The sequence below is a fragment of the Aptenodytes patagonicus genome, chromosome 1 (assembly GCF_965638725.1).
Source record: "Aptenodytes patagonicus chromosome 1, bAptPat1.pri.cur, whole genome shotgun sequence".
Lineage (NCBI taxonomy): Eukaryota > Metazoa > Chordata > Aves > Sphenisciformes > Spheniscidae > Aptenodytes > Aptenodytes patagonicus.
The window spans coordinates 69306621-69331608 of record NC_134949.1 but is presented as its reverse complement, the minus strand read 5'-3'; the positions used below and the strand labels follow the sequence as shown (position 1 = coordinate 69331608).

General features: G+C 38.2%; 1 protein-coding gene across 10 annotated transcripts in view; it reads right to left on the bottom strand.

Annotated features, from left to right (window-relative positions):
- ERC1 (ELKS/RAB6-interacting/CAST family member 1) overlaps positions 1-24988 on the bottom strand; it is a 309608-nt gene that overhangs the window by 191486 nt on the left and 93134 nt on the right. For all 10 annotated transcript variants that reach the window (XM_076341250.1, XM_076341288.1, XM_076341261.1 and 7 more), the window contains one exon: positions 20965-21132. In XM_076341250.1, coding sequence (XP_076197365.1) covers positions 20965-21132 — 168 coding nt within the window. The remainder of the gene's footprint in view (positions 1-20964; positions 21133-24988) is intronic.

The following is a 24988-nucleotide window of genomic DNA, read 5'->3' as shown; positions in this document are numbered from 1 at the left end:
TACGATCCAGCTTTGTACACAATCCATGTATTACTAATGGCAGAAGAGCTATGTAAAGTTTTTCGTTGTTGTGGGTTTTTTTAGGTAGTGGACTGAAATTGGTTGTCATTTATCTTTATCATTAATTTCTCTTAGGAAAAAAAGTATTATAGAATCATAGAATCGTCTGGGTTGGAAGGGACCTCTAAAGGTCATCTAGTCCAATCCCCCCTGCTGTGGGCAGGAAGACATTAGGCCTCCAAGTCATGCTTAAAATTTACATCTGAGCACAACACAAATGACACTACAAAACAAATTTTAAAGAGCACCAAAAAAGCATAACCAGTGACATCTCATGTGAGTCAGAACTAAATGTAAGAACTGAAAATTCCTACTTTATACACTCATATCTATTATTCAATGCCTTATTAGCATACATTTGTAACCCGTGAAGCTTCAGAAAGAACCCTACTAGTTCTGACTGCAAAGTTCTCCTGGCGCCCACACGTACAGCTACAGGGGAGGTAGTATCCCCAAGAGCAGCCTATGTGGCTGCTTTTGACCTTACAAGCTTTCAGTGTCGTCAGCTGTCTAGACAGGCTGGCTGTTTAGACAGCCAACCATGAAAATATACTACAAAGAAGGCTGAGCTATTCTTAGACTCGTGTTTACTCCTGGAGGTGAAACACTCTCGCAAAGGCTCCAACTGGCTGAAAAGGGGATAGTGCAGGGTGACTTTCTGCTGTGAGCAAACCGTACACAAAAGAGACAGCTAAATAATTCAGATTCGGCATATATTAAGATGCTTTCCAAGGCAGCACAAGCATTTGCACAAGCACAGCATGCATTTTTGTGTTTCAATAACTGTTTACTGTGACGAGAGTAAGATGACAGCTGCATGACAGTACTATACATGACTGCTGCATCTTCCTTCCCATTGCAACTGCACCTTCCTGTATACCAAATAAAAAATAATAAAAAAATGTAACATGTAGAAAGTGTAAACCTGTCCATTCTTTCAGTCTACATGCATACTTTTCAGTCTGGAGTAACGAACGATGCTTTTCGTTACCATCCAGGGAACAGCAGGTAGCCTGAAATGTTCTAAGTCACACTAATAGCTAGGCACTACCTAAAAAACCCACTCTACCTACAACTGTGCCTTTTGCAGGGTCAGGTAACTGATGGTTCCCAACAAGGACATGCCCTTAAAACTACAGAAAACTAGAACTGGACCAAATGATGTATCCAAATTGAAACACTTTTATAACAACAGAGGCAACATTTCCTTTATGAAATCACAATCAACAAAATAATAGCCTTATTCCATTTTTCTCCCAAACCTCTGTTACTGTAACAAATAATAGCTAAACTATAGGTTCTGCAAAATGATATAATCCCAAGAAAAAAGCAAAGAATAGTCTACATTTTGCCTATATAGTTAATGAATAATTTTGCTATTATGTCCTTGCAAGTAGTTTGAGAACGCTTTTCAAAAAGAATACATAATGTACATCATATTTGTTTTACCATCCTTTTTTCCTATCCAACCCCTCCAAAAAAGTAATTCTGAACAAATTCTTAAATAACAGAGAGAAATAAAACAGATAACCAAAATACAGTCTTTCTTTTCTACCCAACAAAAGATGAAATAAATAGCAATGGAATCTCCAAGCCCTCTGGAAAACATAAAGGGACAAGGATTGAACCAGTACTGTTTAATCTTGAAATATTTGGAAGATGATGAATTTCCTCTGAAATGTTCTACAAACCTAAGGAATTACTGTACAAAATTTCTAAAAAGGAAAAATAAAAAATGTATACTATTATTAGATTATTAACAATCTTTATTCTTGCCATATATACTTATTTTGCAGAGTAAACACAGCAATCTATGGATAAGTTAGCAACACTAAGCTTACTGTAAAGGTAGACATAAATACACTGGAATCATCTGCTCTGCATACCAATTTCCTCATCAATAATGATTTACTGAAATCTTTTTTCCCAACATTACCAGTTGTCAGGCACTATCATGTTTCAACCTGGGTGATTTATTCCTAGTTGTGTGGAACTAATTATTTTGCCTTCCAGCCCTGAAGCACAGGAGCAGAGGCAAGAGAAGTCTCCTCTGGCATTCTGTTCCAAAGGCAAGGAAATATTCTACTTTTTGCAAATACCAATCTCACTGAAAACCCCATGCAAATGCAAAGAAAAAACAGCCCAGGGAATTAAATGAGACGCATCTAGTTTAATACCCATCAAGGCCATTAGATACTCAAATTCCTCTAGTTAGAGGTTACTAGTAGATCTTCATATCATGCTTCAACCAAGAAATCCTTTTGTAGAACCATCATCAACCCTACGGTACGTGTAAATTGGACACTTGGAAAACAATTTCTATTGTACCAGTGATGTTCAAATTAGAATAAATGAAGTGGGTTTGTAAACCGGTTACTCAGTCTCTTTTTCCCCCCCCCCTCCCTGTTAAGGGAAAAGAACCTTTTTACTCCTTCAAGATATTTGTTTTTAATCAAAGATGGACACTTTACAACAACAACTTTCTTCATCACCTGGGTTGTAACAGAATTAACTGCATTTATGTTTCATTTCCCACTTTCAAATTTCTTCTTGCTATTCTGTTTGACTTCTTCTAAAAGGAATAAAATCGTGAAAGAAAAAAAAATTAAAAGTGGTAAAAGCCCTTTAACTTACTTCTTTCTGAGACAGTAAGAAAAAAGTGAAACAATCCTCTTAGAAAAATGAGGATCCAATAATGTTTGGAAATATTTAAAAAAATGCAAAATGCCCATTCAAAATTCAAAATCTTTCTCAACTTGAGAAAGTTCATTGCATATTCCACTGTTTGTATGTATCTCCAACATGTAGTAACTAGCTATATTACCTACCTGCAGACAAATCTTTCACTGTACTTTTTTTTCTACAGATGGTGAAAATGCCTTTGTTTATATTCTGCACTTGACTTCCTCAGTGCAGCTCCGGAAAGAGATTGTTTTGATCAGTAACATGACATGATCATCATAAATTACACTGAATATACAGAAGACAATCAATTTAACACTTGATAATATTCCTTGATTGTATTAAAAGAGCAGATGTACAAAAGAATATCTCAGGATACTGTTAAGCCTCCCACTTTTTCAATCCTAGCTTTCATCCGGTGGAAGCAGTACTGTAAAAAGGATCTAAATAATCAGGTGGGTTGAGAGGTTTTCTGTTCTATTCCTATGGCATAGCCATCCAAATAAACAAAAACTTCACATAAGCTGTGAGCTTTCCAAACAGTTCTTCCTTGGTTTTGTAAAGGCACTATTGGTCACGTCAGCTCCAGGGTCAATGACTACAAGGAGATGATGGATTCTCACCGATCACAGGCAGAGGTGATTCTGTCTGTGTCAGGAATATTAACATGAGGAAAAAAAAAGCCATTGTGGAAGAGAGAATGGGCGAGTGAGCAGGTATGTGATGATAGAACAGGTACAATTCTGTCTAGTTGGAGACATGCCACTCCCTTCAATGTAAGAATACCAATATCATGATAAAAATTTGACAGCCTGCAGTCATACTTGATTTTGCTAGAATCCTACAGTATTTGAGAAGCTGAGAAAGGTGGGCTTGCATCAAAATCAGAATGAGAACGTCACAGTTACAATCGACATGATCACATTGTTGTATCTAACAAAAAAAATTGTTGCTTCAGAAGAAGGGGTAAGGTGTTTACTCTAGAAAATTGAGATGGATCTGAACCCAAGAAATTTTGTTCCTCAAATGTATTAATGAGAGGTCACCTTAAGTCTTGAGAGACTGTTCAAGAACGCTACACTACTAGATTTGTAAATATTACTGTGTTTCTGAAAGTCATTTTTTGGAGACCATAATGAACGCCTATAAGCAGATATTACTGGTCAGTGTTATAAGATTAAGCTCCAGTTTTATAAATGTCACACTGAAAACCTCATCACTATAACCGTCTTTCTATTGCAGATCTTGCAAAAGTACCACCGCAACAGTCCTGCATGAACTACAAAAATCTACATTTAGTTTAGTGTTAACAAATTCCTGGGGTGGGGGGTGGGGGGTGGTGGTGAAGGAAGGGGAGGAAGTATAGCTCATCACTGCATGGATGGAAGCAAAATTTGATCTTTTGTATGTGTGTTGGCTCCATTTGAACCTCCAATATCAGGTGTTGCTTTTAAAGTCCCCAGTGAAATAAGGTCTGTCACATGAGTGAGTATCATACTGCTGTATTGAATCAATTAGACTGAAAGTAATGTTCTTGCTATTAATTTTAAAGGTTAAATTCCCAAGACTAGCAACAACATGCTGAAGCTGAATGAATGCTGAAGCTTCAGGCATACCATGTCTTGTTGCAAAGGTGAGATTTTTAAGCTGTTTTGAAGTTCAGGATAGATCAAAAACATTTCCCTTTTTTGAGTAACATTTTGGCAAACACAAGTCAGAGTTCCTTCCAAAGTTCAGCTGCATTCAGTATGATCTTTTTAATTTCTGATCCAACCAATTGATATAAATATGGTTAAACTGTTGTCAAGTTATATTCAGAGATTCTTGTTCTTGAATCATTATACTAAAAATCATCTTTGAGTAGTTTGCATATCAGTTAATTTAGTAAAGTTTGTTTAGCATAAAGTAAATTAAAGACACTATGAAATGCAAGATTCCAGTGGTGGTCGGTCTCTCTCTTCTTAAAGAACTTTAAATTCTGGAGTCCCAGTTAACACTTCAGTGTAGAGATGGTGAACTGTTCAGTTAAGCGGTAAACATTGGTTCAGTTTACGTTAATTTTGTTACCCAGTGAAGACAGGATTAATTTTTATTTTGCCTCCCAAGAAAGTTTTCTTCTTTTTACTGCTGCTCTACTTCAGTGCTTATCTGGAACATTACTGTCTTTGCAACATCACGCTGGAATATCATTGTGTGCTTTGGAAATGCCCTGATGTTGCTGAACCTAACATAGTGGGATTCTGTAACACCTTGAACTGGTATGGAGAATCTTATACCAGGAGACTCCTTCAGTGGCCATGGGCTACAGAGGAACATACAGTTGGCTTAAGAAAGAGAACCAGGCTAGAGGGGGTGGGGATAGCATGGAGGAGGACAGGACAAAAAGAGAATTTGAGATGGGGAAGCTCCAGCATAGTGGCACATCTTACACAGTCATACTTATCTACTGCTACTCAGGTCCAGTTAAAATTCAGAATAGCTCCCATTAAAAAAAAAGTTGCTTGCTTTTTCAGAAGATAAAATCTTTTTGTCATTTTTACCCTCATGATCTCCAATCTGCAAAAAGTCCTTTGAAATTAGCATGAAGTTCTACAGTGTTTAGTTTTACAAATAAAGCATTTTGTTGCTATGCAGCTTAGAAAGCACAAAGAATTTATTTTTGTGATTTCTACTTAAAATAAAACCTTAATTATCACATAAACATATGGACCACAAACAGGCACACTGCTTCTGCTTCAAAAGGAAGAAACTTGCACACAATGAAAACAAAGCTTAAAAAAATCTAGGAATTGCAGGACACCTAATGCAATTAATACTTTATTCTTGACCTAACTTCGCACGCACACTTACGCAAGAAGGTTGACTTGAGAAACGACTGGTATGCAGGAAGAAGTGCTGCCACAACAAAAACTGACTTAACTTCTATAGACAGTTAATTATTTTGTACCTTTGGTGAAGGAGCAACAAACAATTGCAACTGATCCAAAAGACTATTGTGGTTTAACCCCAGTCAGCAACTAAGTATCACACAGCTGCTCGCTCACCCTCCCCACCCCCAGAGTGGGATGGGGGAGACAATCAGGAAAAAAGAAAGTAAAACCCATGGGTTGAGATAAAGACAGTTTAGTAGGACAGCAAAGGAAGAGAAAATAATAATAATAATAATAATAATAATAATAATAATAATAATAATAATAATAATAATAATAATAATAAAAGAATATACAAAGCAAGTGATGCACAATGCAATTGCTCGCTGACCGATGCCCAGCCCGTCCCCGAGCAGCGATTGCTGCCCCTGGCCAGCTTTCCCCAGTTTATGTACTGAGCATGACGTCACATGATGTGGAATGTCCCTTTGGCCAGTTTGGGTCAGCTGTCCTGGCTGTGCCCCCTCCCAGCTTCTTGTGCACCTCCAGCCTTCTCAGTCAGTAGAGCATGGGGAGCTGAAAAGTCCTTGACTAGTGTAAGCACTGCTTAGCAGCAACTAAAACATCAGTGTGTTATCAACATTGTTCTCATACTAAATCCAAAACACAGCACTATACCAGATACTAGGGAGAAAATTAACTCTATCCCAGATGAAACCAGGACAGTATCCACCCCTTATTCTATAACATCTACGTCATGCCCAGGTCCTACACTTTCCAATACATTCCAATTAATCACCACCACTTTTCCTGTCTTTTGATATATACACAGAGATATCATTCCCTTTGTCTATGGGCCATCCCTATAAAATGTCCGTTGAGTTCATTTAGTCCATGACTTTGGGCTCCATCTGTCGCAACAGTCCTTCAGGGCAGGAGGGATGGTGTGTGGTGTTGGACTGCTGCATGCTGAAGCCAGTTCTGGTTCCATCACTGCTGTGCTTGTCTGGTTCTATCATCACTGCACTTTGCTCGGTTTTAAATTCATTCTTCATTAATTTGGGTGATTCTTACTGTAATACTGTTGAGATGGTATAGAGCAACCATAGTAGTGATGACATACAGTATTATATAGCAATTAACATCACAGAATTCAAATCATTGGCTATTTTCATCCAAAATCAAATCCCCTTGAGGTACACATCAGACTTCCCCATCCTTCCGCATTATCCACCAAGTGCACCCAGGTCCTTGAGCAAAAGCAATCCCATGGATGGGTTTGCCTTTGCCCGAGGCAGGAATAACCCAGACTGTCTTCCCAGCATATTTTTCATGTGCACCTCAGGGACTTTATCCCCTTCTACAGTACATAAAAGTTTTGACAGGGCCAGCTCGATTGGCAGATCCCCTAGAGTTGACTAACCAGGTGGCTTTTGCTAAATGTGTGTCCCAACGTTTGAACGTCCCACCACCCATTGCTCTCAGTGTAGTCTTTAACAGTCCATTGTATTGTTCAATTTTCCCGGAAGCTGATGCATGACAGGGGATGGGATACACCCACTCAATGCCGTGCTCTTTGGCCCAGGTGTCTATGAGGTTGTTTCGGAAATGAGTCCCATTGTCTGACTCAATTCCTTCTGGGGTGCCATGTTGCTGTAAGACTTGCTTTTCAAGGCCCAGGATAGTGTTCCGGGCGGTGGCATGGGACACGGGATGAGTTTCCAGCCATCCGGTGGTTGCTTCCACCATTGTAAGCACGTGGCGCTTGCCTTGGCGGGTTTCCAGGAGTCTGATATAATCAGTCTGCCAGGCCTCCCCATATCTATATTTCAGCCATCATGCTCCACACCAAAGAGGCTTTAACCGCTTGGCTTGCTTGATCGCAGCGCATGTTTCACATTCATGGATAACCTGTGCAATAGTGTCCATGGTCAAGTCCACCCCTCGATCACAAGCCCATCTGTATGTTGCATCTCTTCCTTGATGGCCTGAGGTGTCATGGGCCCACCGAGCTATAAATAATTCACCTTTATGTTCCCAGTCCAGACCCACCTGAGCCACTTCAATCTTAGCAGCCTGATCCACCTGCTGGTTGTTTTGATGTTCTTCACCAGTCCAACTCTTGGGTATGTGATCATCTACGTGATGGACTTTTACAACCAGGTTCTCTACCTGGGCAGCAATGTCTTGCCACAATGCGGCAGCCCAGATGGGTTTGCCTCTGCACTGCCAGTTGCTCTGCTTCCATTACTGCAACCACCCCCACAGCGCATTTGCCACCATCCATGAGTCAGTACAGAAACAGAGCACTGGCCACTTTTCTCATTCAGCAATGTCTAAAGCCAGCTGGAGAGCTTTCACTTCTGTAAACTGACTCGATTCACCTTCTCCTTCAGCAGTTTCTGCAACTTGTCGTATAGGACTCCATACAGCAGCTTTCCACCTCCGATGCTTTCCTACAATATGACAGGACCCATCAGTGAACAGGGCATATTGCTTCTCATTTTCTGGTGGTTTATTATACGGTGGGGCCTCCTCAGCACGCATCACCTTCTCCTCTGGTGGTATTTCAAAATCTTTGCCTTCTGGCAAGTCCATGATCACTTCCAGGATTCCTGGGCGACTGGGGTTTCCTATTCGAGCCCGTTGTGTGATCAGTGCAACCCACTTACTCCATGTAGCATCAGTTGCATGATCTGTAGGGGGAACCCTCCCTTTGAACATCCAGCCCAGCACCAGCAGTCAGGGTGCCAAGCAGAGCTGTGCTTCAGTACCAAACACTTCCGAAGCAGCTCGAACCCCTTCATATGCTGCCAATATCTCTTTTTCAGTTGGAGTATAGCAGGCCTCGGATCATCTGTATCCGCGACTCCAAAACCCTAGGGGTTGACCTCGAGTCTCCCCAGGTGCTTTCTGCCAAAGGCTCCAGGTAGGGCCATTCTCCCCGGCTGTGGTATAGAGTACATTTTTTACCTCTTGCCCTGCCCGGACTGGCCCAAGGGCTACTGCATGAACTATCTCCTCTTTAATTTGTTCAAAAGCTTGTCGTTGCTCAGGGCACCATTTGAAATTGTTCTTCTTCTGGGTCACTTGATAGAGAGGGCTTATGATCAGACTGTAATTTGGAATGTGCATTCTCCAAAAACCCACAACGCCTGAGGAAGCTTGTGTTTCCTTTTTGCTAGTTGGTGAGGACATGGCTGTTATTTTATTGATCACATCCACTGGGATCTGACGATGTCCATCTTGCCATTTTATTCCTAAAAACAGGATCTCCTGTGCAGATCCCTTGACCTTACTTTGTTTTATGGCAAAATGGGCCTTCAGAAGGATTTGGACTATTTTCTTCCCTTTCTCAAAAACTTAATCTGCTGTATTGCCCCATGTTGGGCACCAAAAAGGACTGTCGTGGTTTAACTCCAGTCAGCAACTAAGTACCACACAGCCGCTCGCTCACCCTCTATATGCACTATACCAGCTACTAGGAAGAAAATTAACTCGATCCCAGCCAAAACCAGGACACTATTCTCTTTCCAGTGCTTTCTCATACAAAGGTGCTTCGCAAGTAGATTTGTATCAGCCAGGAAAATAGTTCAGCTATGTTTACATAAATAGTCTCTAAGGACATTTCCATCCCTTTGCTTCCTTTTGTCCTCCTTTCCTTTGCATACCTAATCATCCTCTGGTAGCGCCAGTTTGCTGACAGATCACTGCAAAGTCGAACTAACAAGAACAGTCACCATAAACTGAATTATAGTACCTTCCAACTAGTAAAGAATTTTTTCTGTACTGTCATATTCCCTATAACAATCAGTATTTAAACCAGATGTTTCAAATCATATTCTCAGAAAATTACTATCATGTTTTCAATCCTTCTGTCCTGCTAGTAAATAGCTTGAATTTCCTTCAAACCTTCTAACACAATCCTATCGCTAAAGTTTGCTATTTCTGAAAACTGAGAGGCATTTTCCTTACAAGTTTCTAAGGAGACTCCAGCATAATTCAACTCAAGAAAAAAAAAAAAAAAAGAAAAAAATTACGACCCCCAGTCTGAAGACTGATTTTTTGAGTTGGTAAATGACCTGAAATTCACATTTTCAGGGGAGCCAATATATATGTTCTTAAGCGTTGTCTCAATTCCAAATCATTTGCCTAGAAAAATTTACACATTAGCAATGACTCACATCCTTAGACAGCTGTAAAACAGTTAAATTTAGTTAAGAAATTGCTTCATTCTGAGAAGGTTCAATAATATCAATAGCCTAACCTAGTCGAAAGCAGAGTCTTTGAATTGTAAAATCTTATCATGGACACCGGCCAATACGAGAGAGGGTTCTGAAGTGAGGGGTGCAGAGGGAGGCACTCTTTTCAACTCACTGATATTGGTTATGTCTCAAAGCATACAGGTTTCAATATGAATGGATAATACCTTTATGTAAAATGCAAATTAAATAACAAAATTAAATAATAAAAAGCTGTTCATAAGACATTTGTTTCGGCAATATGTGAGCCAGTTGGTTAAGTACCTAGGGTTAATTACATAATCCATAAAAAAACTGTATCACTGATTTATCTTAAAGCTTCACTGGGTGACCCCTTGTTTTTGCTGGTATCACCTAAGATAATGTATCCATTACCCGCCACCAACAAGATTTCAACCTGGGTTGTTTGTTAAGACAATTTGTTGGTTCCAACTTGAGTGCAATACTTTCATTCACCCAAGTAATTCAAAACAGAACACTGCTATCACAAATAGCAAAACAAATTCATTTAGACTCTGCTTCTCCTCTTCAATGAAACACTAAGTTTATATATTACTCATTTATTTCATATATGTTAAAATGTCACTTATACTGAGAACCGTAATTGAAATAATCTGGTAATTTATTTCACATTCTAATTATGGATAACATCCATTTTGTTGAAATCCTGGCCTAATCATGCAGAATAACATCATGCTAATTCTCCTTTCAGCTGTGTCCTGACATTATGAAGCAACCTCTGTGACTATGCTGTCTAAAGTTTTACTCCTAAGACCTACCAAATACAAATGGATTAAAAAACCCAAGTATTTTGGGGACATTTGCTCATTCCTGTTCCAAGTCCCACAAAAGACTTTGACAATAAACGTACACAGATTTGATTTAGGAAAGTTTATTACAGAAAAAATACAAATATTATAATTCGGAGTATTTTCGTATTGGTGGTTCCCAAATGTTCAAAATAAGGAAATAAGTTTTCCAATAAGGAAAACTACTTCATTGTGGAAGGCTCATAAAACAAGGGAAAAAATTGGAACCAGTAAATGTTAACTTAGATCTGATACTCTGTTTTGTAAGAAGCAGGATAAAACTAAGAAGTTGTGACATTGCTTTTAGAATAGCTCAAGCTTCACAAAGTTATTTAACATTCAAAAAGTGTCAAGTGAAAAACTTAATATATTATGAATTAAACTTCTTTACTTGTATAAACCAAGTTTCACTTATTATTATTGTGAAAAACACTCTACATTCTATGGCAACTTGATCTCCTATACTCAGGAATACTGATGCTATTTTCCTGACTTGCTTTAGATTTTGATTTTGGTTCTACACAGAGTAAGGATACCATAACTACTGACACATCCCTGCTTAGATACATACGTAGTACAGTGCTACATATCACGCTCTCATTACAGAAAAAAGGGTGACGAGAAAAGACATGAAGAATGGAAAGGCTTAGCTCATCACAGCACTGCGATACCCAAGAATGGAAATCAGGAAGCAGAAAAGACCAAATATTGAGGCAGACCAATGAATAGGATGGGAACATGGGATTTAATGTTGACTATAAAGGAAATCCTCACAGCAAACTAAACTCCATTTACATCATTGTTTAGGATCACTCAAGCAGAAGGCTGTACAACTTGAACAAAGATTTTAAATGAGATTTGGATTCAGACACTGAATTACTTTGTCCAAACCACTGATTTATTAAAATGATCAAAGAAATACGGTAAGGTGAAACTGCCCTAAACCAGAGGGAAGAGCTCAGGAAAGGAGGGATGCTTCTAATCCCAGTGTAAAACATGCCCAGTCAACTGTGATTGTCCCATTTCATTCTTCTAGAAAGGATATAGAGTGATGAATAGGAAGGGATTAGGAAGTCATACTGTAAATACTAAACACAAGAGTGAGAGCGTGTGTAGGTGTGTATTCTTTAGTATTTAGCTATCACTGCTCTTAACAGAACTACTTCAGAACACACAGTGACAGGTGACAAAATATCAAACTCAAAATTCTTTCATGGCCCATGCTCAAAAAAAAAAAAATTAAAGAACGCAATATATTAAATTAGTACCATCATTTAATTACATTTTATACCACAGACTGCTTTAGGCAAATCAACAATCCAGTCTCTACTGAAAATAAAGTCTGGAAGGGACAGAGAGTGGTCCTCTTTATCCAGAAGTTCTGTGTTTAAAACCATCCTCCACCCATCTTTGCCAGACGGTATGTAAGCCCTTCATCATGCAGAGAAGCATCCTAATTATCAAACGCAAGCTATTCTGGGACAAGATGATCTTAGTTTCTCCTGATGACACTACTCCATACTGACCAGTTTTCTTATCCTTTGGGTAAGTGAAATCACAGGCTTGAAAGCTATTCATATACGTGTGCCTTATTACAGTCCTAATGACTGTATAAATATTGTGCAGAGACCCACCTTAGAAGACTGTCTAGCCTAGTGGATTCAAAATTCCCTCTTGAATCCAGGCAATTATTGATTTAAACTGAAAAATTACTCCTTCCTTGTTCTAGTGAAGATCCCTAAGTTGGCTAATGCAATCACTAATGTCTGTTCCAGACACAGCTCAGACAATCCCCCCAGGGGCAGAAAACGCCTGGACGCCCAGTGACCAAAGTGCTGGAAATTGTGAAGTTTTGCAACCCAGAGAGCAATGAAAAGCCATGTGAGGAAGACTGATGTAAGTAACCTCAAAAATGGCATACGCCCTTGCTTTTCCTGCCTCTTCAATCATAGGGAACTTTGTATTTGTCTAGTACAACAGTGAATACACCAACAAAGCTTATTAGCTTTATCTTGCCAGAAAAACTACACGTTTAATTTATAATGAAGCCAAGAGGCCCCACAGTTGGCTGTTCTCCCAGATCCCTTCAAGAAACCAGAATTTGTCAGTCCCACTACCTATGAGTAACATTCCATCTTGCCAATCAAGAGGTTATCTCAAGGCACAAGAAGGACATAGTATTAAAATGACTGCTCCTCTTTGAGCGATACTTAAAAAAAAAAAAAAAATTCCTTCAGTATGACAGATTCGCTGAATTGTGGTTTCAGTTTTTTGGAACGCTGGAGCACAGATAATATCAGAAACTCCAATGGAGTTTTCTTGTAACTTTGCTATTGCTATCAATCTTATGTGACACTATTACAGCAACGTGTATTAATTTAAAACCCTACATTAGCCAGCTACAATAGCTGAACTACAGAACTAACATCGTTAACCTCACCGTCCCGTTTTCCTTCTTCGTTTGAAACTGCTTATCTAAAAGGAGTAGATATTCATTACTTCAGAGAAAAAAAGTAAATAAATCAAGTACTTTAGTTACTAAAGGCAACAGGCAAGATTCTTTAATAACATCAATATAAATTGAGTGAATGTTCCTTACATTACCAGATCTCAAAAAAAGAAATTGGCCTGCTATCTTTCGCACACATCAGAACATTCGATTTTTTAAAAGACTATTACCACACATCTGGGAATATAGGTACATATGCTACATATGATCCAGATGTTTTTATTTTTATTGTGGTATCACAAAATGCTTCAAGCAAAAGACGGGGTTATATAAAAATAAAGCAGCATATTCTCCATTTACAAATTCTAATTTATAATATAGCCAGGCATACAAATTTATTTAGAATCTAGTAGGTTCCTCTAATATAGCTGCTGCATTAGAAGCCATAACTGTGCACTAAAAATTACTGTAATGGCATAAAATTTGTTTTGTGTAAAATCAATTTTTCAAATTTAACTTATGCCTCCTCCACTAGTTTAGATGTCCCACATAATTTATTAAACAATTTTCAAGTGCATGTTAGGCACCTATGAGTAAATTCACTCACAGATTTCACTGCTCTGAAGTTTAATAAAAGTGATTCTTATGCAACCCTATTCAAAAGCTGTCTGGACATAGTCCTAGGCAACCAGCTTTGGGTAGCCCTGCTTGAGCAGGGTGGTTGGACAAGATGACCTCCAGGGGTCTCTTCCAACCTCAACCATTCCATGATTCTGTGAAAACAATTTGCCCTAAAACTATAAATGCACTGAACAAAGACCCTTAGGAATAGAAAGTCTCATGTTTCCTCTGTTGATGTGCAATGCAAAAACATCTTGCAATGTTCTTCAGCAGTAGAAATCTGCGCTTAGGACAACGGTACTAAGTCTCCCACTTCTGGTTCAATGACATAAAGCAATTCAAACTCTTCACTATAGTGCCAAGAATGCCCAGGAGACGATTTATTGTTTTCAATAACGAAGTATGAAGTATCCAACAGACAAAAGGGAATTTCACCAATTAATTCAAGTGATCACGTACTGTTTATTATAACCTAAACAAGATACCTGTTACTATAGGCTATGAAATCACCGGTGAGGGCCATAACAGCACCCAACTTGGAGCCGTGAAACGCGGGCTCCTTTGGAAACCAAAAGCTCATACAATGAGAATGCTGGAGTGCTCTTCAAGCTACAAGGCATCTGCCATGACTGATCTGGATTAGGCAAGAAGATCAAAAGTATATTCCTTGGGTCAGTCCCTGGAGAATACACTGTCACCTCTACCAGCACCTGTAACCTATGGACTATCTGCCACTGAACATACTGTCTGAAGCTAAGCTTGTGGACCTTTTAGGACCCACATTCCAAATCAGAAAAATGTATGTTATTATATGGCTCAGAAAGGATCAAAAAAGATCAAATCTCACGAGCTAAAGCCTCTCCTGAGAGGGAAATGATCTTGCTGACACTGAATCTGTATGCTAATCAGTCACCTTTAAAATTAAACTAGCGAAGAGTTGAAAAGTGGTATGAAGAAACTGATGTATTCCCCTGCCCTAATAATGTCTTATTAGTCATACATTCATAAAAGAAAAAAAAAGACACACCATGCCATCTGAGCTGGGCTGCAATTTCTCTAAAAAGTCTCAATGGATTCTCGGAGAAGTGGGAAGTCAAACAGAAGGGTAAGGATCCTATTTTTCAATGTGGTCATGGCTCACTATAAAATGAAAATAAATTCTGTGTTGTGTCCTCATTTCCCATGTGGAAATTAAACAACTAATCTCATTCCTGAATGGTAGAAATGAAAAAGTCTCACAGGATAATTATGCTGAATTTGAACTCACATAATGAAGGCTCTCCAGTGTTCCCTGGAACTTTCATTGCTACCACAAGATTTTATATAGTGGTATTTTGATAGAGATGAAGGATTAAAAGCTTGTCTAATTTCTCCTATTATTACTCTAACTGAAGATAACACCTCTATCTAAAATTCCATCCCACATGGTAAAGCAATTCTGAGAGGATATTCCTGAAAAGAGAAGGGACTCTAGCATCTTGGAGACACAGGGTAACAAATTAGACAAAACAGCTTCTGGAAATTTCTAAAAGCCATAAGTTTCAACTTTGATATGTTCAGTGGTAGTCAGCAAGCCTATAACAGAAAGGCTTGAATGAAAGAAAAAGCAGCAGCAGAAGTGATCTGATATCCCTTCAGGGACACGGAGAGACAAGTCCTCCATGACCCTCCAGGACACATCTTTGAAGTCACATCTGTCAGTTTTAATAAAGAAGCTGGCACAAGCCTGTGGGGACTTTAGGTCTTTTTTGTGGTGTTTGAAATCTCTGAACTGGGTTTGGAACCAGTTCAGTGGCATGCCTTGAGACCTGGAGTAAAAGGAGCAGAAGTATGTCTTTTTCTGACAGAGATATTTACAGAAATACTCCTGTACTTGCACTGCTTGTTAAACCACAGAGTTCCTGAAGAAAAGTAGCTATTTCATCTGTCCTAGCCAAGCAGAAAGCCCAGCATATCTTCCTTCTACCTCCCTGCAGAAGCTGGGCTGATGAGCAGACCAATATGATCCTGGAGCACTGTACAGTGCTCCTCCTTAAATGTTCATGATTCAAGCATGTAAAAAGCAAAGAATAAGCTTCACCACAGGTATATTACAGAGGCAAAAACTTATCCAGTCTTAAATAAGAGGGCATATGCTCACCCACTTTGTAAATGTACACGTGGGCCATCTTTGCTGGGACAGTCTTACTTCATTCTTTTCTGTATAGTTTGCACAACCAGAGACTCAGACGCATGCTGCAGGTTTGAACGGGCCATTGCCTACCGTGTTAATACTATAGGATTTTTAAGCACTAAATGTCATCGTAGAAAGTCTCAAAGGGATATCTAAAAGCCCATCCTGCATTTTATCAATTCTTACAAAGCCATATATTCATTCATCTGGTAGGCAAGTTCAAGGTCACACCAGGGAAGATGAAACTACCATAAATTGAATTAAGTGTTTGAAAATGCAGTTCCTTCTCTGTGCTCTGTCGTCTCTTCAGGGTTGGAGCAGAAGAGCTGCCTGAGGAGGTAAATCTACTTCACAGATGAGGGAATGGAAAGAAAATGACCTTTAAAGTACAAACACTGAACTTTATAAGTTATGAATACTAAACTAACACTGCTGTTGTAGTAACTATGACCACTACTGATTTTAAACAACTGAGTTATAACTTCCATTTGCAGTCTCTCTCTCTCTCCTGCCATACAGTATTTCTTATTAAGCATAAGATAGTTAAGCTTTTTGAAAAGCAGAGGGCATTTACTTCCTCTGGAGAAAGGCAATGCTTCTTATCCAAAAGAGCAAGAAAATTGCATTTGGAGTCTTCCCAAATACTAGCTAAACAAGTAACATCAGCACAGCCACAAAAAACAAAAAAAAAACAAACAAAAAACCCCCCAAACCCCAAACTTGCATTTTATTTGCCTGCAGCTGCATTGCACAATGAAGGTAGTATTAACCCCCCCAACCCAAGACAAAACATGACCTCCCCCCAAAGCAAGGGGTGATTGATTCACTGCTTCCTTTTTCTTTCAGAGTAACCGTTACTTACCTTTTGTCCCAAATGCTATTTCTCTAAAATGCTTTGATTGCAAAGTATTGATTTTTTTTTTTTCTTCTATTCCTTTTCATCCTGGCCTACCAGCACACATAGACAGATGTGGCAAAGAGAATAATGAAGCACAATCTAATGTTTTTCAGGTTCAGATTTCAAATTTGCCCAGCATGATCCCTTATTTTATTTTCTGACACTCTCCCTTTGCCTGGAGTTCTAACAACTTAAAATGAGATTCTATGCAAGATTTACTTTCAATGAAATGAGAGAAAAAAAATAAATCCTGAAGCTCTATAAAACTAAGTTTTTGCATCAGATTTTCAGACATAAAGCTAAAACTCATTTCTGTAATCTCCGAATTTCTTGCATTTGCCCTATTTCTATTGTCTCAAATAAAGGTGCTATCAAGCAGCATCACTGTAGGAGCTTAGAACTGGAAAGATTCCAGAATTTAAAATGTGAAGCATGTGGTTTCCTCAGCAACCTGGAACATGTATTTTGGTGCCTACTGGGTATCAGTAGTGATGCCAATTGTCATGTTAATTTTTCAGACCTTTGTTGCTCATAATCTTCTTCTGTATCTTTTGTTTGATCTCTAATTGACCAGTAAATTTTCATTACTTTCTTCATCTGGATTTTAGAATGACCAGAAAGTATACTTTCTAGTTCACCACCTTTAATCAATACAACAATTATATTAATAGTTCATAAAACAAACTATGCAGTGGCCTGCGTCAATGAATCCAAACAGAGACCCAAGAGTAAAGGGTGCGTTTTAAATAATTTTTGTTTCAACAACAGAAATTGCAGATATTTAGCGTAGCACAGTTTTGGGCAGCACACCAAACGATTTCTCGTCAGTGTCATCAGAATAGGTGATTACACATCTAAAACGATCACAGAAAATAAAATAAAAAAATAGAACAGAAGTCCAAATGCCCAGCATAGCCATATATCATTTGGCTATGGCTATATTACTGGTAGAGGCGATCTTTCTAAATTTCAAAAGAAAGTAGACAACTTTTCCTAAATAGGTAAGTTATGTAAGATAATGATTTTTCAATAAATTCTTTTCTTTTCAACATCTTTATGATTTTAGCTTTTGTTACAAATTTTCTTTTTACCTAGCATTAAAAAAAAAAAAATTAGTGTTCAAAATTTAGTTTGTTAGAGTACCCACTTCAAAAACATCCTCAAATCTGAGTATGTACTGAGGGAAGAGTACTTGGTAAAAACTGATTGAATAGTATCTACTAATCTAATTATTAATTCGGTTAAATTCCTTCAACATGCCAACACCTGTACCCCATACCTCCTCATAACTGCAAGCAGCATTTATATGCTGCTGCTGCTGCTTCCAGTTATCCATAGAAAAATATTTCTTAACACTACACAAGAGGAAAAGCTTTTTCCGTACCACACGTCTTTCATAGTCTTTCACTGTGTTCAATCAAAATGCCTAAGTACCACTTAAGTCATGTTGATGAACTTAAAACAAGCATTTAATATCAGATAACTAAGCCAATTAAAAAAAAAAATACTATCTGTGACCTCTGAAGATACTTTAAACTGTACCATCCAGATCTTCAATTAGAATATACAGATTAAAACCTGATCTGTCTGAACATGCCAGTTTATAATCAGAGGGAGGAATAAAAAGACTATTGTGCATTTAAACAAATGTTTAAAGGCTGCACTTTTTTTTTTTTTTTAAGAAAATAAAATTCTGAACTGTCCTGGAAGGTCTGAAAGACAGCACTTGGATAAAGCAGAAAACAGGCTGTGCACTTTAATAACAAGGTGCACTCTAGAAATGCAAAAGAGAAAAAGTAAATCAGAGTTTACAAGCTTTAAAAGAAAAACATTTATATGAGAGGAGCTACAAGCTTCTGAAGTTCCAGGCAGAGGGCAGAAATAGCTATCTGTACAGTCAAAAAAGGACAGGCATATATATCAGAAAAATGAGACTTCATAATTTTTTCTCTAGCACCTGAAACAGACTTTATGCAAGTTCTCATGACTTCCACAGTATATAGAGAAAATCAGACCTGTCCTTCCTTAGGTATTTTCTCAAGGTCTGCTTTTCTGTGGAAAAATGCTAGAGAGAACAAGAAAATGCAAATCCCAATCTATAGAAAATCCCAAACAGCCTTAGATGCCAGGTCTGGAGAACCAATTAAGAAATTCAGTTAAAGACATCAATCCTAAAACTTTAAAGGACTGAATTTGTGCTCATTTACCCTAGGCCATGCGGAAAATAAAAAAATTCCATATTGCACCACAAACCCCAGATAAAAGTAGTGTCAGCTGGAAATAGTCTAGGTTTGCTAGTTATAGAAACTGAAAAAATCATCTTTGGATTTAAAAACTTCACAATTTAACTGTTCACGTTAAAGGAAATGGTTCCAACAACTTGAAGGCTGAAGCAAATTCAAATCTCTGCATGTGATTCTAGATAGCAGCAGCAAAGAGCTATTTTTCTACAGATAGGTTATATGTTTCTTTGTTTAAGAAGCTCAGAGACAGGTTTACAAAACAACTCAAATTGGAGTTTATTATGGCAGTGTTATCCTCTGTTGAGCTATCTAGGAGAACAAGACCTCAAAACCTTTACATCTAAAAGCTTGGGCCCTTACTTTCCAGGGTGAAGAGACCATCTACTTTTACTTGAAAGCAGCAGCAAACGAACCTCAAAAAACAGGCTAGCCACATGAAGAGACAAGATGAAACTGTCTTAATATGGATTACAGTGGTCTCAAGAAAACAAGTATTAAAAAAATGAGTAAAAAGAGAACCTTTAGCACTGCCTATAAATGAACCAATGAAAGATCATCCTAAGGAGTTAAGCAGAGCAAATAAGAAAATGTGAAAAAACAGTGTAAATGGAAGTAAAACAACCCCACTGACATTTAAAATTCACGCAAATGTCAGGTTCCCCACTTCTTGGTTAAACATTTAGCTGGGATCTCAATTAATGTTTGGACTGTGCATGACCAATTTTGAAAACAAAGAGAAAGCACAGCACAAAAATTAGAAATCTGTGTTTCTAAAAAGATGAACAGTCAAAAAATGAGACCATGAAGACTGGGAATTAGGGCTCTGCTGTAGAATTATTAATGACTTATTTATGGCTAAACTCCATGCCTGAACTTCCATTCCTGCATGAAGTTTGCTGTAACAGAACTGAACATGACCTAAACCCTCATGATTCATAGCTATATGCTAGAAGAAAAGGCATTGGCCAGGCGTCAGAAATTAATCAATATTCTGAACTATTAAAATTACAAAAATTCCACAGAATTGCTTAAAGGTCTAGAAAAAAAACACATTCACAGCCTAATACATTGAATACGAGCTCCAAGAGCAGCTTCTCTAAAAACACAGAGGAAAAAATATTTTGTAAATTAAAATTTCTTGTGATACATGCATTTCTCTCTTTTGTGTAGCAGCTGTTTGGGAAACACTGTGTGCAATTTGCAAACGATCATCCATAATGACATTCATTGCCCTAGGACTCAATGCCCTTTGGGAAACCTCTCCAATTTCCCTGACAGGGTCTACTTTTTCTTATCCAGACCTCCCCCATTTCACTGACAAGGCCTACATTTTCTTATCCAGAAAGATATGCAGGATAGTCTGAACCCTAATTATCCTGTTCTAGTAGCTCCCAAGAAATACTAAGTATGATAAAACAGCATTTCTAATGAAAGTTATACAAAGTTCTCCCTGAACTTTTCTCAGTAAGTTACACAGGAATCATCCTAATTGCTTCTGCTGATAGAACCCCTCATTCATTTAGTCACATACTGAAGTCATAGTCACCCAGTACCCTGTGCTTCAAATCAGCGTGGCTTTGGTTAAGGTGGTGGGTGCGGGAGGATTGACTTTTCAGATGATGTGCCCTCCTACAAACACTTCAGTCATTGTTAATTATGAAGTGAAAGCAGAAGCAGCACATGCAACCACTGAAAGGCAACAACCTCTGCTTTGAATTCTTTCTATGTTTTTTCTTCAAAACTTCAAACTGAAATTAATCACTCACCATCTTCCCATTACATGAATGGACTCAATCATTAATCTCCAAAATGTAAATTCTAATTCAGACTTTTTGACAGACTTGGAAATCAAGATGCATCAGAGATGTGTATCTGACTTAGACCTCTACAATCTTACCTTCTTCTGAAGAACATTAACTTTGCGTTCCTTCACCTCTAACATGTCCTTGAGGTCATGGATCTCTCCTGCTTGAGTCCCCTTCTCCTCTGCCATCTCCTGAATCTGTTTAGTCTTCTTATTTAGCATAGTCTCCTTCTCTTCCAGACGTAATCGTAACGCATCCACCTAGACTCAGACATGCAGAAACAGGGTTTGTTTAGCACTGAAGGAGAGAAATTTTAGAAAAGTTAAACTACACTTCCACAAGGGAGTGAGTGCTGTCAAATTACACATAGATTCAGAAAACTAACATCCCTTACTTTAAGGCTTCAACATACATAAGCTTGTGATAAAACAGTTATCACAAGTGGTAGGAGACTAAACAGTAAAAACAATCAAATATTTTATTCCCAAATTATATGAGACTAATGCTCCTTCTTGGAAAATCTCAAATCATACTTCTGACATAACTCAGTCTTGTAAGATACAAGTCTGGAATTTTTTTCCTCAGAGTAGAAGCCAACACAATGTGTTGTTGCGAAGTTCTCTCACATGTAGGAAAACTGACCCCTTTATCTGAAATATTACTAATGTTCAGAGATTTAAACATTGACTCTTAGTGCCAAACAGTCTCTTCATATTCTAGGTTTTAATCAGAGTATTAGCTGAGCCTGGAGGTAAAGAAAGCAGAGGTCTTTGTGGCCACTGCAGATCAAAACATGGAAAGAGGGTTACCTTAGAATGGATAAGAATATTTTGGCTTAAATAGCAGCATAATAGTTTAAATGTAACATGCATTTTCGGCAGGATGCAATTTCCTATTGAAGATAAAATGGAACAAATGACACAGTACAGGATATTGTGGGTGCAATTCGGACACACAAACATACTTAGAGCTCCCATGGCCTCAATAAATTTAGAAACACACTCTGGGAATTCTATGGTATTCTCAATTTCAAAACTGCATGTTGAGAAGCTTTTGCTTTTCCTTCTGCATTTCTCTTACACAAATGAAACACAGAGCTCACAAGACAAAAGAAATGGGAGAAGGAATCAGAGCTATCTGAATATAAATTTGATGAGAAGAATAAGGTCACCACAGTGCACAGACTAATCTCAAAGACCATTGTGGAATACGAAATCCAACACCACCAACCTGCTCAAGACACCAAAAGAAACCCACTGACCCCTATCTACTCAGCATTCAGACAGAGCTCAAATCTACCAGCTTGGCTGCTAATCTTATTTGACAGTATCAGATTTGGTTCCTGTTAGCTGAATCCATTACAGGACATCAGTCACACAGAGTAAACGGGGTGATCAATGAATTTCTTGGTCCTTCTGCACAGCATAGGCTAGCAGAGACATGAAGTGAAAAGATGACTTGGACAACTCCAGCTAGGGAAAGAATTTAGGTAGTCACCATGCTTACGGTATTTTGAGCAACATTTAGTTTTAATGTGTTACTCTAATTCCACTTCATTTTGATTTGCTAATGGAAAAGTTGCCTCCTAGGCTCTACATTTACAGTATGTTACGCCCACAAAATCCTTTGGTGTTTTGTCCGATTCCTTTTACACAGAGCAATAAGCATTTGCCAGTGGGGAAAAAGAACTGCCCTGCTCTCCCCATCAGCACTGCAATCTCACTGCCACCTCTACGTCTGGAGCCTTCTCACTTACACATACGTTATTAAAATCACATTCCTGACCTCTCACCCAGCAAGTGGGGCATGAAGTATATTCTGCAGTGATATTAGAGTACCAGGTACTACCCAAATACGATTTATAGGATTGCTAGTGTTTGTAATGAAAAGTTTAGCAGGTGGATCAGGCTTCGTCTTCTTTTTAAAAACATGTAGTTTTATAGATTGATTAGGTATGTTCTTCTCCAGATATCTCTAATATTAAAGCTAAGAGTCATTTTCATTCATTGTTGAAGGGAAACTGAAAATCTCCCTCACAAGCAAATCCACATTCTCTCAACGGTTGTGTTGCAAAATATTTGAGACAGTCCAGATACCTACAGAACAGTATTAAGTGAAGAGAGAACATCTGCAAACAGAAATTTATCCACAGAATGCTTTCTATTTTCTGATTGATTATTCTCTTTGAACTCTATATTAGCTTATGGTTTGGGGTAAATTGCATTCCTGGTTTTATTTGTGTGAGGTCCCTGCCTAGGAAACCACAGAAAACACTTTCAAGAATATTTTCAAAGGCTGGCAGGACACACAATCATCACCTTAGCACTATTCCTGGCAGAACACTGCACTTGTTTATTCATGTCAGCTCAGTTTATGTATGGCATCCTCCCACAGTGACAAGAATTGAGGTCTGTGGGAGTCAGGTGATGCCAACTTCAACAAAGTCAGCTTAAGATTTTCTCTGCACATGGAAACGACTAGGCAAATAGCTACTGAGGTGCTGACGCCCCTTCTCCTGACTTTTGCGTCTTGGATGGTGTTGTCTTAACCCTGGGTTAACCTAGCTGCTTTCATAGTAATAGACTGCCATGTCTTTAATTATGCAAGGCAAGTAAAATCTTACAGTACAGCTCAGGCAACTGCCAGTCCTTCGTATAACAATGGGCTTGCTAACTTGACCTGCACGTACCATCCAATTTCCCACGAAGCTTTTAGCAAAATAAGCACATTTGTGGCCACCTTCAACACAATAGCCTTCCTAGATACAGGTACAGCAGGTACCTCTTTTCAGCTGAGTACCATACATAAGACTTAAATTTTTTCACTTTAAGAACCATGTATGAAAAACTGTTGGGAACCACTGATCTGTCTTCACAGAATTTTCCAGTAGCAGTAAATAATACTCTATGACTCTGTTCTTAATATGTGTAGCTATACATTAAGCATGTAGAATTCCAAATTTCTAAGAAAAACTACATTAGTAGCACCAGTGACTACCAGAATAAACACAATAAATGACATAATATTTAATTTAAACTTATTCTTAAGCCTTTTTTAAAATCTTGGATTCTGTAATTAGATTAAAGTCTTAGCTTTAAGAATATTCCCAACTTATAGCTTAGGGAAGTCACTAAAATTTTCAAAAGTCCACAGTGAGTTTCAGAACTGACTCAGGAGCTTAAGTCAATAGGACTTAGGCTGCACACATGTTTTTTCTCAGTTTTATCATCATCTCCACTGTACAGTAGCAATCAGGGTGTTATGACACTGGTGATTCCCACTCAGGTTTAGGAAGATGTCAGTGATGACTAGAAAAAACAGTGCTCTACTCTTTTCCTGAGACCGAGTGACTCTTCCCATCTACCTGCCACCTGTTCAAACCTTGGCTGAACTATTGATTTACATCAGTGAACGAAGCCATACTCCATTCAGTTATATCAGAAAGTACAGTCTCCCCTATGTTATATCCAAGCCCTGATTTCTCTGTAATGGCAAAATTCAAAATTTTGTTCTCTGTTGGTATGACTACATTAATGGCAGCAAAAAGAACAGTCAGAATATCAATCCTGAAATATGTGTTTAGAGCTTGCTATGGTTTCTAACAAGAGCCAGCTACTTTTTGAAGTAGATGTTGAAGTAATTGAATCTATGTCAGCACTCAGAATTCAAAGATAATTGAGAAATGCACAGAGGAAGACATAAAATAATATTTGGTATGTGAGGTGAAATATTGCATTTATCCTACAGTAGATATTGCTATGTGAAGACTCCAAGTACCTGAAATGAGTATATTTTAAAAAGGATCAGTTTTGTGACATTCTATTACTGTCTTGCAAACACATTATATAAACACAGTAAGAGTTAAAACTGTTTTCCCAATAGCATAGTCTGTAATTAAGACTTAAAAGCTATGTTTAGTGACTGATTTTGAAGGCAGTGGTAGTTCACAAGACTTAATTCTCTATTTTTGACATTGATCTTTCTTATTAATTACGTTAGAGTTGACTCTTCACCTTCCTATACAAATTGCAGCAATATCCAGTACGGTCTTGTAGAAGAATTGAGAATGAATTCTTTATGAACATACAGCTCCCAGCTATCTAGACAACTTAGATT